The following is a 16,975-nucleotide window of genomic DNA, read 5'->3' as shown; positions in this document are numbered from 1 at the left end:
TCCAGGGGATCCTGCCCTGTCCGTGTGCTCAGCAGGAGCTGCCGGACAGCACACTCCTCAAGCACCCACCTGCTTCCACAACCCTTCGTGCCCCTACGTCCACACATGGGCTTCAGCCACAAAAGCCCTGTGCGCTGGACACCCGCTGCCTTTCCATCACAAGACACCTGCAACATGTCATGGCTCACGTACTACCCACCCCACAGGTAAATCAAGATGTCCACAGCTTGCATTGAAATCTCCCTGTAAAGCCTTCAGAAATATCAAATTTCAAGATAGTGTCTGAAGAGCTACTGTTTATAGCCAGATAAACACATGTAACTAGTTCATGGGCTACCCAGCCTGAGGGTGGAAAAAAAGAAAAAAGAAAGACAAGATGGATTAAACAAAGGAAGTCAGAGAGATTATCAAGATCAAACGGATCACCCAAGTGAAAGGAAGGAAGGACCCACTGAAGAAGAGAGCCGAAGAGCCAGAACTCCCGCATAAATAATGGGCTTGCAACTATAGACGCCCAACATGCCCCGTGCTCAGGCAATAAATCTGTCCCTCCTAAATGCCAACAGAAAATGTAAAAAATGCAATACTTCATTTCTACAACAGTACAGATTGCTCACCAGGTTCCTCTAGTAAAGAGCAAAGGCTTTTGGAAAACATTTATTTTCTTGACAATAGTCACCAACTAATGTATGTTGATATATCCTCTCCATATTTATTCAGCATTGAGCAGTTTTTAAACAGCCAATCTTTCTTATTCTTAACTCAAATCTTTCTTATTTTGTGACTCATGCAGCAAGATGTATACATATACAAACCCTTTTACTGTAACAGTGAAACTGTATGACTGAAAATAAAAGAAAATACTTTTACATTGCAATCAAACAACTTCACACCTGCTACCATGAGATAAAAGCCATTACCTCAGAAGCTTTGGAAAAATAAGATAGGATTGAATAATGGCTTAAATGGAAGAAAACAGAATCTAGGGTGATAAAATCTTTTTGGTCAAAGACCAAGCACCACCTGAGGGGCTTTAAAATAAGCCCATGCAGTGGACAGATTATCAGTACCTGTCTTCACAAACACCTGGCGTTGGCCACTGCCAAGGCTCACCTACTCACCAGGTGCCTGACCGTCCCTAAAGCTCTTCTCGCCTCACCCTGCGAGCACCCGGCATCCTTCAGGAGCAGCTACGTGGTCTGGGATCACCACAGACAACTCGGGAACTACTTCGATAGTTTAAGCGTTAACTACAAAGAAATCGAGCGCGATTTTAATACCTCCTTTGAGAAGGAAATAAAAATGAGCGGTGCCAAAGTGTCTTCCCTTGTTTCTAGAAAGCCAATTCAGTTGCTGATTATAAAGTTGGTGTCGAATAGATAGGTTTAAAACAAGGAAAGCGGGGGAAGGAGAGGAACTCCAGGCAGCGCCTAGCCCAGCGCCTGGCTTTCCGTAGCCCTGCGCACCCCGGCCCCGAGCACAACCCCACGCGTGGGTGCCCGCACCCCAAAATCCTGGGATTTGGGGGCTGGGATTTTTGGAAAGCCGCCGCGGGGTCCGCCCGCACCCTGTCTTCGACACCCCGCCTCTGCTGCCCACCCCGCCCGATGGCTCCCGCTGCCAGCCGAGGGCAAAACACCGAGGGCCGGGGGGCTCGCACTCACCGCCGCCCGAAGCCGCCGAGTCCCGGCGGGGCGCCGCTCGCCCCCACCCCGCTGCAGCCCCCTTCCTCCTCCTCCTCCTCGTTCTCGTCCTCCTCCTCCTCCCCGCCCCGCCGCCATTGGGGCCGCCCGGTTGGCGCAGCGGCCCGCCGCTCGCCATGAGGCGGGGCCCGGCCCCACCGCCCCATTCCTGCCTCAGGCTCCAGCCATTGCCCCCGGGCACCTGCGGGCTGAGGGGGAGCGAGAGGAAGAGGCGGCTGCCTCGCTGCAGGCCTTCAGGACGGCCGGGATGGAGAAATCGGGACAAAAATTGACTTTTTCTAACGCCCCCCCTCCGCCCCCCCCGACCGCATTCTCAGGAGGAGCCCGCTGGTGTGCGCTAGGCCACCGTGGCTGTTTTAGAGCTTCATCTCATTTATCACTCTTGCATAGTTTGTGGAATTCAGCCTGTTTAAGCATACCAAAATAAAGGTTTCCTTAAGATCCTGCCAAGTCCTCCTTAACCCGCAGGTCTTCGCTGCCCTCTCCTCTCTCACTGCAGAGCGGTGTTGACCAAGTCACTGGTCAGGCTGTGCTGTGCAGGCATGTAATGCTTATCCCAAAAGTAATCCGTCCGAGCTAACCCTCTGAATGTTCACATGGATATGAGTCAGCACCCCCTTCATAATTTACAATCATTTTGAAAACGTACTGTACTATACATCCATGTACCTCGTATGTACTATACATCCAAGGTACCATCGTACCTTGGGGTGAAAAGTGTTCTTAAATACATTATAATTTCTCAATCCCTGATATCAGTTGCCATTATTTAATATGTATAAACACTATTTAAAATCTCTGGAGGAGTTTTAAGCATGAAAATGCCAAACTAAATGTTATTCAAAGATCTACGCATCACACAGTGATGACCCTCGCCTATTTAAGGGCATTCATGCTACGGCCAGTCATGAAATATGCCCAAATATAGTAAATTCCTTACCATTACAGGAAACCACTATGCTATTTCTACCGTTTATGTTAGAAAATGGTAGCATTTCAAAGGAAAATTGATTATTCCACCTTTTTCCCACATTTTTCATTTGTCTGTATGACTGTCTAACACCAGGTATATGCATGACTGCCCCGTGCGTTCATATGGGTCCATACAAACTTAAATCCAAATTAAATAATAGAAAGTATTACTTTCAAAAATGTTTCAGTTTTTACAAAGTCATTTGTTTTTCATGCAATTTGTTATAGTACCACCTCAAAATAGTTTTCACATAGTTTTATAGGCCCTCTATGAGAAAGAAAATGAGAAGAGAAAATTGGGCCATATAGAAAGGTCAAGGCCAGAAATCCCATTATGGCATTCAGTTCAATTTCCAGTAGAGACCATTTTACCCTGTCATTTCTGTAACATTTAAAACATGCTGTATTTCACTCACATTCAGCTACCATTTGAAGAGCTGAAATGGCAGAGAATCTGTGTTTAGCTAACTGTTTAGTAAGTACTGTCATTAAAGGCCCCGCTAAAGAACAGGCATATATCTAGATTACATGCAACTTGCTGAATTCCATGATTAAAAATACCATCTACTAGCAACAAACTGCTTCTTTCAGCAGCCGCCTCATAATCCATGTGCATTTACCTGTCCCTTTTGCATGTATGTTTCACTGTTAGAGTGACAAACTTCAAATCCTTCCTGTAGTTCTTTTCTGAACCCTTTTGACCTTTGGCAACCACTTCTTTGATTCTGGTGACCATGCTTAAATATACTTCTCTGATTCCAGTAAAAAAGTTGCTGGGGATACCTGAGTATAACAAAGCAAGATACTAAATTCCAAAATAACTTCCTCTCTTCCCAATAGTTTCTACAGCAATCTCCTAAAAGCAGTGGTCATCTAATTCAAAATTCATTATTTATCTATCCATAATTAATTGTCAATAATTATAATGCAGCTCATTCCATTCTCATTATGTAGTTTCTCTTTTTTTTTTCATTCTGTTTACCAGATGACATAGCAGGCAATTTCTCTTACAGAGTTTTCATCCACTGAAAATTCAGAAAGTGTTTCTCCTGTTGCTCTTAACCACATTCCCCACAAAGAATGTATGTTTGTATGTCACCTGTAGTCCAGAAACCCCTTGGAGCCAGGACACCCAACAGCCTTGCTCAACTTGAGCACCTGCAAAACTCATGCTGGAGCTTCCTAGAATATAGCTCCCCTCCATTTCCCTTACCAAACACGAGTGATGAAATGTATATATATTAAAAAATAAAATCTTAAATCCAGACTATTACATCAGAATAGCATTCGGTTTAATAACAGCATTGCTCATCTTTCTGATATGATGCCTGCTGCTGCCCAGTCTTCCAGGTCCCCCTGAAGCATCAACACTACTACTGGGAGACAATCTGTTACTTCTGAGCATACCAACACTTACCCTAACAACTTAGTTTTATAATACAGTGATGTTTTACCAGCACTAGCACCTTCTTCATGAATGCCTTCAGGAGCTCTCTGCTTATGAGGAGTCTTTGCAAGTCAAATTCTCTGACTGCCAATTCAGACAGACAAGGCACACATTTCCATAAATTTTAATACTTCCCAGCACCAGAACCCATGTGACATCGGCTCCTTGTTGCCGAGGGTGGCACAAGAGTTACAGGACAGTTGATGCCATAACTTACCATGGTGGGTTGACCTTGGCCAGCAGCCAGACCCCACCCAGCCGCTCTCTCAATCCCTCTTCTCAACTGGGTGAGAAATGGGATGGAAAGCTCGTGGGTTGAGATAAAGGCAGGGAAACAACTTACCAATTACCATTAGAAGCAAAATAGATTCAACTTGGGGAACATTAATCAAAGTTATTGCCAGTTCAAACAGAATAGAGTATGATGGTGAGAAAAAGACAAAACTAAAGCACTTTCCCTCACTCTTTTTCCCAGGTTTAAATTCACCCCTTCATTCCCAACTCCTCTTTCCTCCTGCTCCCAGGCAGCAGAGGGGAGATGGGGAATGGGGTTTGCGGTCAGTCCATGGCCATTCCTCTTTGCTGCTCCTTCCTCCTCATGCTTTTCCCCTCCTTCACCATGGTCTTCTCCATCAATTGCAGGGGAATCTCCTCCTCTCCTCTGACTTTGGTGCTCACAGGGCTGATTCTCACTATTTTTCTTCCTCCCTTTGCCTGTTTTTTTTTTTGGTTTGGTTTGGTTTTTTTTAAACATTTTCTTAGTTTTCCCCAGAGGTGCTGCCATTTTGGCTGCTGGGCCCAGCCATGCCAAAGTCCTAACATAGCAAAAAAACATCAACACCCTAAATATATCTAGGATGGATATCTGACATCATCCATCTGACTGAGCTGTAAACATTTCTAGGAACAGGGCAAGACTGAGAAATGTGGAATAGTCTCACATCTAGGGACTTAAGAAAAAATGTTTCTTTTAGCTGGAATGTTTACCATGGAGAAAGCACCAAGGAAGAAAAAAGGTGGCATGAAATAGCTGCCATGGGAGGACTACGAAGAACTAAGTATATACAAATGTAAAAGAAAGAAAAATGCAACCTTGGGCTAAAACAAAGCTATTTTCAGTGAGGGAAAGGAAATAGAAATGTAATAGAAGTTAAAGAAAAGACTTTATATGAAATACTATGTATAACTCAAAGCCACCAACATTTCAGAGGAATTCAAGTGGGAAAAGTGGCAAATAATAAGTATGAGGATAGACAGGAAAATAAAAGAGCAGATTGTTTTGTTCTCATGAATATGCAAGAGAGCCTCCAGGGGTAAAATTAATTATGTAAGATAAAAAGGCAATGATAGTACAAGAGTGAATTATTATGAATTAGAATTCACTGTAGGCTCTTTTGGCCTTGGGCTATACATTGCTTGAGAGTTCTGATGTCCTAAAAGAAGTCCTCAAACTTGGCTTCATCCAATATATGTTTTGATACCCAAAACATGCTGCTGAGAAAAAAAGAGTTAAAGCATCAGACAACCAACTTATTCAACACCCAGCTGCAACCTGATCAGCACCGTATACCACAATAACTGGTCTCAGCAATCTCATCCAAAGCCTCTTAATTTTTTTCATACTTATTCCCTATGACTTCTCAAAAAGGCTGCTGCTGCTTTCAAGGATACACTTTTGCCCTGGAAATACAACTTTTAAGACAGACTGACCAAGCTCGTTAGATGCCCCCTGTCCATTCTACACAAACCACTTGATCCTACTTTTATAGTTTGTCTGCATGGCTTCGCTTTTCAAGGTATTGTAGTTATCACCTTGATTTCTCTTAAAAGATTCGGCCAGCAGAACTGTACAATCCAGAAATGCAGTAAAGTCAACCCTCTACCTTATACACGAGAAAAAAAAATGAATGTACAATCACGAGGGCAAACTTAGTCCTTTCTCTGGTATATTTTTTCCACATTTGGTGCAAGCCCTATACCTCAACTTCAGTGAACGCTGTTTTGGTGACAAAACACTGTTCACATGGCGAAGTGCTTTTGGCAGCAGAAATAGCAAAACAGGAGAGGAAAAGCTGCAGACCTATACAGCATTTACAATATGAAAAAACAGGCCCAGGTGAGCAGCTGGAGCTGCTCTGATCAAACCAATACTAAAACCATGCACATGCTCACAAGTCTTTAAAGTAAATATCAGAAGACATTTTGGTGAAAACAGCATCACTTCTAATGCGATGTGAGCATTCAAAGCAGCAGGGGAAGCTAAAAAGAGGATCACGTGAGGAAATAAATATTCCAGACGAGAAGTAATGCATACTGTATCAGATGAATCTAGCACTGAACTTCCGCTCCCTCTGCTCAGGTCACGCCCTGAAGGACCCAGAAGTGACCCTGGCTGACTCACCCGAACGCGCACAGACAGGGCAGCAGGTGACTGCACAGCCAATTTGCCTCATTTCTTCTTCGCGCACACGTGAGCAGGTCCCACTCCTCTCAAGTCAGGCTCGTCTCTGCCACTTTGAACGTTGCTGTTCTTGTACGTCTTGCACATGTTCGTGGCGTTATTATCTTTGTCATCTACCTCACTCAGCATTGTTTTGCTCAGGGAAAACAGGAAGGCACAATGTGCTGCTTGTTTCTGTGACACCACCACTAGCAGAACACACTAATTAGTCGATCAGATCAGAGCCTGCAATGTCTCTTCCAACACTGCAAACCCATCTGGGGGCTGACAACTAAAGCAACAGGCATAATTTCCTTAATTAAAGACTTTCACTTATTTTTTTGTTCCAAATTATCAACTTAAATACCAGTGCCACGACACGAGATCAAAAGATTGCGACTGCTGAGTAACGCTGTCAGCATAACTGTGTGCTAATACATTTCTGGGAATATGGCAAGAGCTACAAAGTAAAATATATTTATCTATTAATTGAGAACATCTGAGTAGCAAAATATTAGCAACATGTTCCTTTCATAGATTGTTTACAAGGAAGGACTTTATTCATATAAGCATTGTTCTCCTCACCCCATTCTGTGCCCACACACATTCCACAGCTAGTGGAGCTTTGCACATGAACATCTCTGCTTCTGCCTCAATGAATCTTGGAGACTTCTCTGCAGAGGCAGCTACCAAAATTATGCCAGCCAGTTGCTTGTACAGTGCATTCTTATAAGAATAGTTGAAATGCCAGTAATGGCGATATTTTCCTTTAGCTCATTAATGCTAAAAGGCATCAGACATTAAGTCCTGCAGAGCACCACTCAAGATGCACATGTTCAGTGTTTATAACTGTATTTTGCTACTCAGAAATTAAACTTTTTTTTTAAGTGATGCTAAACTATGAAGCATCACGTGGCTCCAGATGATGTCTTCATAGTTACAGCCTAATGCAAAAAACAATCACATGCTTCAAATACACCACCAAGAGTTGCTAAATGATACTTTTTAGCCATTTTTAGTACATGCCCACATACACAGGGCAGTTTCTAGAGTTTTAACCCAAACATGCTAATGTTAAAAGTTGACGGTGAAAGGACATTAGTTTACAAGGCTTTAGAGCTATTGCCATGGGTATGACATTACCCTTATCAAGTTTGGGAGAGCATTTCAAAATAAGTAAGTCATCTTTAAATACATATATTTCAGACTGTATCAGCTACAAATAGCAAGTAAAAATAATTGAGGCATTATTTTCAACAGTAAAAAAACTCATGGTAGACAACGTTCAATAAAATACTTTTATTTATGCACTCAGTGTAAAGACGCATTCAACAAACGTTGCATTGTACAAGGAACAGACTTGAATTTATTAATGAATTAACATTTCTAAATTCACTTTAAGTGGGAATCTCCCTGAGGTTAAGAAGGGTGTCTTTCATAACTGTACAACATCAATATTTAATCAGTGTTATCAGGAAAAAAAAGCCAAAAACCTGAAAGATTTGGACTTCGGTATTTAACAAAAGAAGAGATCAACAGTAAGTGCTGGAAACTGTTAGCCAAAAACGTCGCTGTGGTACCATGACTGCTGCGGGATCATGACCAGGTAAGAGTAAATGTAACAGGTTTTGGAAAAAAACATAGGATGTAAGACACAAACGGAGGAAAACAAACTGTGATTTAGGGAGGCTGTATGAACACAGCCAGAACCAGATGTCTGGCCAGGGCGCCTTAGATCAGACACTTTTCTGTTTTATTTAAAAAAAAAAAAAAAAACAGAAACACCCCCAAAACAAACAAACAAACAACAAAAACAATAAAAAACACCACAAACCAAAACACAGGTTATCTTTTCAAAAAAAACTTCACCCAGAAAGGTGACACAAACAGCACTCCTTGGGTAAGCCTGCCCAAAAAGAAAGGAGGATGAAGTGTCTAACAGTCACCTTGGCAAGCAGAAAATTCACCCCAAAAAAATTATGCCAAAGGTTTCCAAATCATGGCAGTGGCACCCCCTGTGACTTGATCCTGTTCCTGCTGAAGTTGATAGTGAATGTTTTCTACATCAGACTGCAGATAAGACCTTACAAAAGAGGCCCGAGAAGGACTGGGATTAATTTCATATCAACAAAATTTATAAACAAACTGTAACTAATTTTTGGGTTGAAATGATTATAAAAGTAATTAGACAACAGAACCTTCAGAGTTTTTTTTTTCAGTCCTTTTCTTCAGAGCAGTAAGACAGTCACTCACAGTCATAAACCAGAAAAGGTTCTTCTGAAGGGAGCAGCCAAAGAAGAAAAAGGAAGAAAACACTTCAGTAGAAAAAAAAGAAGAGGCTCTGTGTAACGGAACTGATAACTCCACCTGCTGCCCTTCAAGACGGAGAAGGAAGGTTGTCTGTATTTCTATGTCGTGTTGTATTTCTAGCTGGAATGTAAAATCCCTTCACCCCTCAAACCAACAGAAATACGAAGTGAATGCTGTCATTTGTATTATTGCATAGCTCTCCTGCTCTAGCAGGTGTAGCAGTAGTTAGGTTAGCAGGCACTCTTAGGTATTATTCATTACATAGTAAGACATGCAAAAGGTTTTAGAGATATACTATAAGGTGGTCATTACATGGAAAAAACTTGCACAAAGATGCGTATTAAAAGATTGCTCTATTCTGATCACAATACTTTTAATGAAAGATTTAAAGTCCACTTAAATTAATAATTAACACGTCAATTAATAATACAAATATTAAGCATTAGAAGTCTGGTGTCACTGACTTAACTATCCACCTGTCTGCCTTGACCACACCTAACCTTATTTTTCAGCCCCAAATTCACTAATTCCAAGCTTTCAAACTGCTTTATTTTAGCACATAGAAATTTCACTTCCTTTAGCCAGCCACTGTAAAAACTGAGCACTTAGCCCAAACTTCTTTTCCGAAGGTAATTTTCTGTTAGGATTCTTCACACTTCTGTAGCTAGGACTTCTGGTTATTACCATGCTTTATTGAATCCAAACCTTTGAATTCTGAGCTACAAGGAGCGCACCATCACCTTGATGCCTAGTGACTTAGCATCCCCCTTCCCCAGACTCGTATTCTGCACGATGCGCATTTAGATCACGTTTGCTGGGGACCGCCCAGCTGGAAAGCAGCTTTGCAGAAAAGGTCCTGAGAGCCCTGGTGGACACCAAGTTGAACATGAGCCAGCAACGTGCCCTTGCTGCAAAGAAGGCTGATGGCATTCTTGGCTGCATTAGGCAGCGTGCTGCCAGCAGGTCGAAGGTAGTGATCTTTCCCCACTCTTCAGCACTGGAGAGACATATCTGGAGTGTTGGCTCCAGTTTTGGGCACCCCAGTACAAGAAAGACATGGGCATACTGGAGAGTCCAAGCTGCCCAGAGAGGTTGTGGAGCTTCCTCCTTGGAGATCTTCAAAAGCCACCTGGACGTGGTCCTGGGCCCCTTGCTCTGGGTAGCCCTGCTTGAGCAGGGGTTGGAGCAGATGCCTCCAGAGGTCCTGCTGACCTCAGCCATCCTGTGATTCAGTTCTCTTTCTGAGGAATCCATTCCTCTTCTTTCTCCTAAAGCACTTTCATTATTACTCTCTCTCACGTAACCCGTCAGGAGAAGGACACCATTTCTAGCTTCAGAGAACTCTTTTTTTTTTTCTACAGCATGACATCCAGGCAGGCCATACTGCCAAAACACTACAACCTCATTCTGGCCTGCTTAGAAATAGGAAGATAGCACAAAATTTACATTTTCTGTACTGAATATCAGCAAGATAATAGATACGGTTGCTGTGTAAAATTACAATGATCTTCTCAGCCTAGTTTTGAACAGGCAATTTCAGATATTCACCACTATCAAGATCTGGATATAAATTTGTGACCTAACAGAAAGATTCCTCACCCTACCCCTTTGAGAGCAGTTCTTCAATTCTGTGCTCATGCAAAGTGAATTAGGGAACACAGCAACCTGAACGCTAGTTTCCCTGCCTTCATCCTAACAAAATCCAAGACATTTCTGCCAAAATTAATTAAATGGGCTTGTTTACACCAGAAAGTCCTCCCCCACCTTAATTTAAAACAGTATGTTTCACCACGGATCAGCAGACAAAGCCTCAACCTAAAATTCCTCACAGCCTGGGCTTGTCCAGTCATATTACTTTGGAAAATAAACCTGCGCAGCAGCAATGTCACAGCAGATGACAATGTTTCAATAGTTCAGTGCAACAGTAATTAAGCATATTTGTCACTCTCCTGCCACTAGGTGTCACTCTCTTCTATCGTGATCTCTATACCCTGATCAGCTGTCCAAAATTACATCCAGGACCGAGTGTTATCAGCGGGAGAAAAACCACCACAATTTGCTAAGCCCCAATCTAAAAAGCAGCTCTGTTTCCTAGGTCAAGGAAAGATTTAGAGATGTGGTAGATAAAGTGCAAAGGACTGTTAGTCTCACTTTGAGTGTTCTTCAAAGTAAAATAAAAACATTAAAAATAAAAATACTAAAAGAACAACAGAACTTCTAAAAGAGGTGGTATGGGCTTCCCTCCAAAATGGAGTCACCTCAGATTCTAAAATCCTCGATAACTAAGAGGCTTTCCAAAAATATGAGGAACTATAACAGGAGTACTAGTGGACCTAATTGCACAACTACTCATTTGGGACCCACAAAGAAGATAATCTCACCAGTCAACCAGCAATTTTTTCAAGGATTAAACAGCCAAAGGTTTTGTCATTGATTCTTGTTATCTCAAATCCAGAAAGAAGCACCATGATTACCTAGCTCGACCACCAGCATACGGAACTGACACTCCCACTCCTTACTACATACATGTTTGTGGTGGATATGAACTCCCATACAAAAGGCAACCTGGAAACTACAACTCACTTTGACAGCAAGCACTCAACCCCCTATTCCTTTTCATCCTGTGCACTTAAAAAAAAAAATAAAATAAAAATCCAGCCATAACTACATTCTGCCACATGACCAATTCAACCACCGGGAACAATTTAATAGCACACAGGAACTAGATACCCACACATACCTCATTTGGGCCCCAGTTGATCTTAATAAACTTCTGAACGTGATTTTCAGTATCAGTATGTCCTTCACAGGTGAAACGGGAATCAAGCTAAACTTGATTCAAGCTGAGATCAGTGGACAAATTAACTACAAAGCCACTTAGAAGCATTAGGACAAAAGATACCATTAGAGAGCATGTCATTGCTAAATCATGAAATACCAATTGCTAAATCATGAAATACTGTCCACCCTGACAAAACACCTGGCGTAATTCTTCACTAAGATGTTGAAGATCTTATGTATATATGAAATACAGACAATGATTTTAAATACTTCTTATGCTTACAGAATACTAACAGCAAGGAATGACTTCGTTAATGAGCTTCTTGCAAAAGCTTCTACATCATGGGCAGATTACTTCGCAGTGTATTTTTTCTGCTGTATGCTAATATCATACTAGGAAACAGATGTTTCAGTGTTACATCTTCTTTTGATGTGTGTCACCATTTAATTTTCCATTTTCTGTCGCTTTACGTTCAAAGTTCCAGTCAGTTGGGCTGAGGAGCTGCTGAGTTTTTTTGTATGTCCAGTACGGGTTAAGTATTAGCGTGACGGCAAATAATCCAGAGAATGAAACAATAAAATGAAGAAGTCCCAGATTTTCTATCACAGAACTCCAGTTGAAAATGAGCACCCACCACATGTGGTAAGTAAGAATCATGCGGCAGTGGAACAGGTGGATCATCACCCACTGGTTGGCCTTCCAGAAAAAGGTATTTGCACAGCCAGCCTAGAAAAACAAGAACAGAAAGTATGCAGAAGTGAGATTGTTATTTCAAGATAAGGAAGCAAAGAATCCCTAGAACTAATGCAAACACCCAGCTTTTGCATACACACCCCCTCAGGCATTTTTTCACATAGAGATATGGTGCTTCACATAGAGCTATGGTATTTTTTCACACGTACATCATCCCAAACCCAAACTCCAAACCATCCCACTATCCAAACACGGACACCATCACGCAGAAGTCTGTCTGGAGGACTACAGAAACGTGATCATGACAAAAACAGGTATCACAATAACATGGATGTCAGTTAAATGAACAGCCCTGCTGCAAAGTTATCTAGGCAAACCACACAGATTATTTACGGGGAAGTGAGATGCACAAAAGCTCTTACAAACATAATTTGGAAATTACCAAGTTCTTACCTTTAGAAGCATCCAGGAAATGCACGTTGAGGGAGTGCTCATCTCCAGCAACATTCCCATCAAAGGTAGATAATGTCCAGATTCTACATTGATTACTAGACCAGCCAAGCCACCAAAAGCAAGTAGGTGATGAACTACCAAGAACACATCAAATGTTCTAAAAACAATGTTGGACATGTGAACAGCTACATTTTCAAGCAAGAAAAATCCAGCAGCTATTAAACAGTTAAACCAGCTCCACTTTTGCTGTGAATACACTTTGTCTGCATGAAAAACGGGATCTATGAGCAAAGCCCATAGGCCAGAAACACAGCTCTGAAGTCCAAACACACCACGTGTGACTGCCATATTCCAAAACACCTTCTCCCTTGCATGCAAGGCACGATAAGTGGTACTTATCCAGGAAGACAACCAGTGGGACAGAAGAAATACTCCCAGGTAGATTAAAAAACCAGCAGCTAAAAAGGTCAAACGAACTTCCCATAAGAGATAGTCCCAGTCAAAAATGGTCCCAAACACTGGATCATCATTTGTGGGATTCATTTCTTCTTTTTTTTTTTTTTTCCTTGTAATAGACCAAAGTCTTGCAAGGGGCTGGACACTTCTTACCCACACTATTGTCTCCTTTATGCCTATTCAGCCTCTGCTAATATGCAAACCAGAAACCATGAACTCTTTTTTTTCCATCTGGAAAAAGAAGAAAAAAAATAAAGTGAGTATTTTTAATAATCATCTGTATACACAGCTCCTGAACTACATGAAACTCACTTTTATTGCAGTAAGACTTTGGTCCTGTTGCCATTAGGCACAGTCATCCCAAAGACAAGTAAATAAATGAAAAAAAAAAAACTTTTTTTTTTTTTTTTTTTTAAGATTAACAACTGGCCTGGAAAATCTCTACTAGTACAAAGTAATTCACTGAAGCAAAAGAAGAAGAGGGCAAAGAAGGAAGGCAAGAAAGAGGAAGAGAAAACACAAGAAGCAAATCCTGTTTTCTTACTCACGAAACTCACATTTCAACAACAACGGGCTGTCACTAACCATTATTCTTCTGCTCCTCTGCTTTTCCCTCACTGATTTTCCACAACTTCTTACAGCTTTGAGAGCGATTCTGAATCTCACATACACCCCTGGGACATAAAAATATGAAAAGTTATCCCTGCATATGAAATAAGTCACATGGGATAACACATGGGATAACTCATATGGGATAACAGCACTTACAAAGAAAAGGGTTTTCAAGATCATGTCTCAAAACATGGCTTAGCAATCAGCCTCCAAAGATTAAACAACTTTCCAACAGAAAATCTATTCCAAAAATGCGAGAAGAGCATGGAATGCAGACAAGCAACGTTAATGTGTGTTATTAGCAGCATTATCATAATTAACTGAACAGTCTTGCAGTAGGCACCTCAAGTTAGCTGAAACTTCCTGAACACACCGTAGGTGATGATCATGGACTTGTGGGGAGGGGATAAGAGGGAAACGTGCGAGTGCCACTTCATGTTACTTACAATTTAGATGACACCAGCAGGACCACCAGCCCCACCGCCACCCGGCAGACCCCAGCGTGGCAGGAGCTAGGCTTCGGGGCTCAGAGACCCCAGCGAGCTGCACCCCCCTCGCCTCACCCTACAAAACGCCCCCACCAGGGGACGGGCCGGGGCCAGGTGTTGGGCGCTGCAGGGACCTGCTCCCCCCACAGCTCCCCCGGCCCCATGCAGCCCCTGAGGGGCCCCGAGCCCCTCGGCGCCACACGGGCAGGGCAGCGCCCGGCGGCACCGACCCCCAACCCCCTCTCCTCGCCCCTAAGAGCCCAGGGGCGGCCCCGACGCACGCACCTCGCTCGCACCCGCCGCTCCTCGCCGGCAGCGCTGCCCGAGATGGCGGCCCGGCCCTTCCCGGCTCCGGGGCCGCCTGCGGCCGGCGAGACACCCCCCGGCCCCCCGGCTCGGCTCCGCCACCACCCCGCTCCGCTCCGCCGGCGCCATGCACCCAGCGCGCAGGCGCCAACACCGCCCTCCTCCTCCTCCTCCTCTCCCCCCGCCCCCCCCGCGTGCCGGCCCGGTGGTACGAACCGCACCGTGCTGCGCCAAGCGGGTAGGGCCCGGCCGTACCACTGCCACCCGGTGGGGGGGGAACCGGTCTGCAAGGGCCCCGAGGCGTCTTGACACAGAAGGGTTCCAGGAGCAGGAGGCACCCTCGCGATTTTCCTCAGAGGAAATCCATGAGGAGGACTGTTTGTTTGTTTATTTGTTTGTTTGTTTGTTTTCCACTCTAAGTTTGAAAACAGCCTTGTTTACATTTTTTCCCCCACTGAAACAGACTCCTCAATACCACTGCAAAGTTAATCGTATTTACTAGATGCCTGTTGGAAAAAAAAAAAAAAAAAAGCAGCACCGATGCCACAGCGAGTACCCTTACCTGTAATTATCCAATTTCATTAAAGACAGCAAATTATAAAAGGGATGTCACAGAGTGCTGCTACATGATTCTTTCCATACTTGTCAAAAATGATCTTGTCATCCCCGTGACTCACGCTGCCTGGTTCTGAGAGCAACACGGGAGGGCCCAGCGAAACCACACATGGAGGTTTTCTCAGCGGTGGTGCAAACCCATGTCTGGGTTTCAGTTTGGAACACAAGTCCTGTGAGGAGCAGCTGAGGGAACTGGGGTTGTTTAGTCTGGAGAAGAGGAGGCTCAGGGGAGACCTTATTGCTTTCTACAGCTACCTGAAAGGAAGGTGTGGGGAGCTGGGGGTTGGCCTCTTCTCACAGATAACCGGTGACAGGACTAGAGGGAATGGCCTCAAGTTGCACCAGGGGAGGTTTAGGTTGGAGATTAGGAGACATTTCTTCTCAGAAAGAATAGTCAGGCATTGGAACGGGTTGCCCAGAGAGGTGGTGGAGTCACCGCCCCTGGGGGTGTTCAAGGAAAGGTTGGACCTGGTGCTTAGGGACATGGTTTAGTGGGTGACATTGGTAGTAGGGGGATGGTTGGACCAGATAATTTTGAAAGTCTTTTCCAACCTTAATGTTTCTATGATTCTACACAAGTCACTGAGCTGACTGAGGGTTTTGCCAAGGGGAAGCTCAGTCCCATGGCTGACCACATGATTCCACTGAAAAATAAAAATCACGCCACAACTTCCCTTACACGGAAAATTGGTCTAGAACAGCTGAAACCCTAAGCTGGGCGTGCTTGTGGTGAAAGACTACACCTAGGAAATAAAAGTCTTCGAAGTCTGACCGGTGCTCAGCTTCCAGCCCGAGAGGCAAGCAGCACTGCTGTTAGTGGTGGAAAACTGGGTCCTGCCAAAGTAGAGGGATATCTGGGGAGGAGGGTTTTTTTTTTTTTTCTTTTTCTTTTTTTCTTGTTCATGTGTTTTTAATTGTTAATGTGATAACTTTGTCCCTGATGGACTCCCCAAGCTTTCTGAAAAGTTAAATCTGTTTATGTGCCACCTCAAGAGTTTAGACATGAGCAGCCATCCTCGGTTGTTCATATGAAAAATCCAGAAACAAAATCTACTGCCTTCTACATGCTGGGTGTGAGGCATTGCAAGCTGCCAGTAGCCCTTCTCTGAGCTCCTCTATAGACAGCCCCAAGGGACACCAGGCTTTGGTTGAAGTCTCGGGAAGCCTTGCCCACACACCCAGACACTATTTATGTGTCATTTGGTGAGTCACATGTTGGAGCATTCCTGCCATGTCACTACGAGCAACCTCATCCCTGCCCAAGAGGCCCAGACTCAGCAGTAAGTCAAGGCCAAGAGATTTCAGTTAAAATAGTTATTTCGTACAGAGAGCACAGTCATGATCAAATGACAGAGATCCTAATGACATGCATTGGCAAGTTTCTCTTGCTGGTACAAGGATTCATCTTTGCACTATAGGAAATTTGCAAATAGAGCAAATTTGTTGCAAAGCTTTGTGGCCCCACTTGGAGTACTGCATCCAGGTCTGGGGCCCCCAGCACAAGAAAGATGAGGATCTGTTACAACAGGTCCAGAGGAGGGCTACAAAGTTGATCACAGGGCTGGAGCACCTCTCTTATGAAGAAAAGCTAAGAGGGCTGGAGGTGTTCAGCTTGGAAAAGAGAAGGCTCTGGAGTAACCTTACTGCAGCTTGTCAATACTTAAATGGGGCTTATAAAGAAGATGGATGGCAACTTTT

General features: G+C 43.6%; 2 protein-coding genes across 15 annotated transcripts in view; both read right to left on the bottom strand.

The window, feature by feature from the left end:
• Positions 1-2,267, bottom strand: part of ARHGEF10 (Rho guanine nucleotide exchange factor 10) — a 121,879-nt gene extending 119,612 nt beyond the window's left edge. For 7 of the 11 annotated variants that reach the window (XM_035542970.2, XM_035542964.2, XM_035542971.2 and 4 more), the window contains exon 1: positions 1,665-1,768. The gene's annotated coding sequence lies outside the window, so the exon portion shown is untranslated. Of the gene's footprint in view, positions 1-1,121; positions 1,138-1,664; positions 1,769-2,122 lie in introns of those variants that run through there. The other 4 variants (XM_035542962.2, XM_035542969.2, XM_035542966.2 and 1 more) reach the window with 4 other exon arrangements.
• A 6,056-nt stretch (positions 2,268-8,323) lies between these two features.
• On the bottom strand, positions 8,324-15,243 carry CLN8 (CLN8 transmembrane ER and ERGIC protein). Of its 4 annotated transcripts, none has more exons than XM_050709894.1 (4): positions 15,225-15,243; positions 13,814-13,930; positions 12,801-13,487; positions 8,324-12,380 (listed from the first exon to the last, which is right to left on the bottom strand). In XM_050709894.1, exons 3-4 carry the CDS (start codon positions 13,341-13,343, stop codon positions 12,069-12,071), a joined length of 855 nt encoding a protein of 284 aa, XP_050565851.1. In that variant the 5' UTR covers positions 13,344-13,487; positions 13,814-13,930; positions 15,225-15,243; the 3' UTR covers positions 8,324-12,068. The 4 variants fall into 4 exon arrangements, with proteins under 4 accessions (XP_050565851.1, XP_035398939.1, XP_035398940.1 ...); XM_035543046.2 differs by lacking the exon at positions 15,225-15,243 and adding an exon at positions 14,642-14,842; XM_035543047.2 differs by lacking the exon at positions 15,225-15,243 and adding an exon at positions 14,642-14,842 and having other exon boundaries at positions 13,842-13,930.
• Positions 15,244-16,975: the final 1,732 nt, after the last annotated feature.

This window comes from Cygnus atratus, chromosome 3, assembly GCF_013377495.2.
Source record: "Cygnus atratus isolate AKBS03 ecotype Queensland, Australia chromosome 3, CAtr_DNAZoo_HiC_assembly, whole genome shotgun sequence".
Taxonomy (NCBI): Eukaryota; Metazoa; Chordata; class Aves; order Anseriformes; family Anatidae; genus Cygnus; species Cygnus atratus.
The sequence above is the reverse complement of the archived record's forward strand: the minus strand, read 5'-3'. Positions and strand labels throughout refer to the sequence as shown.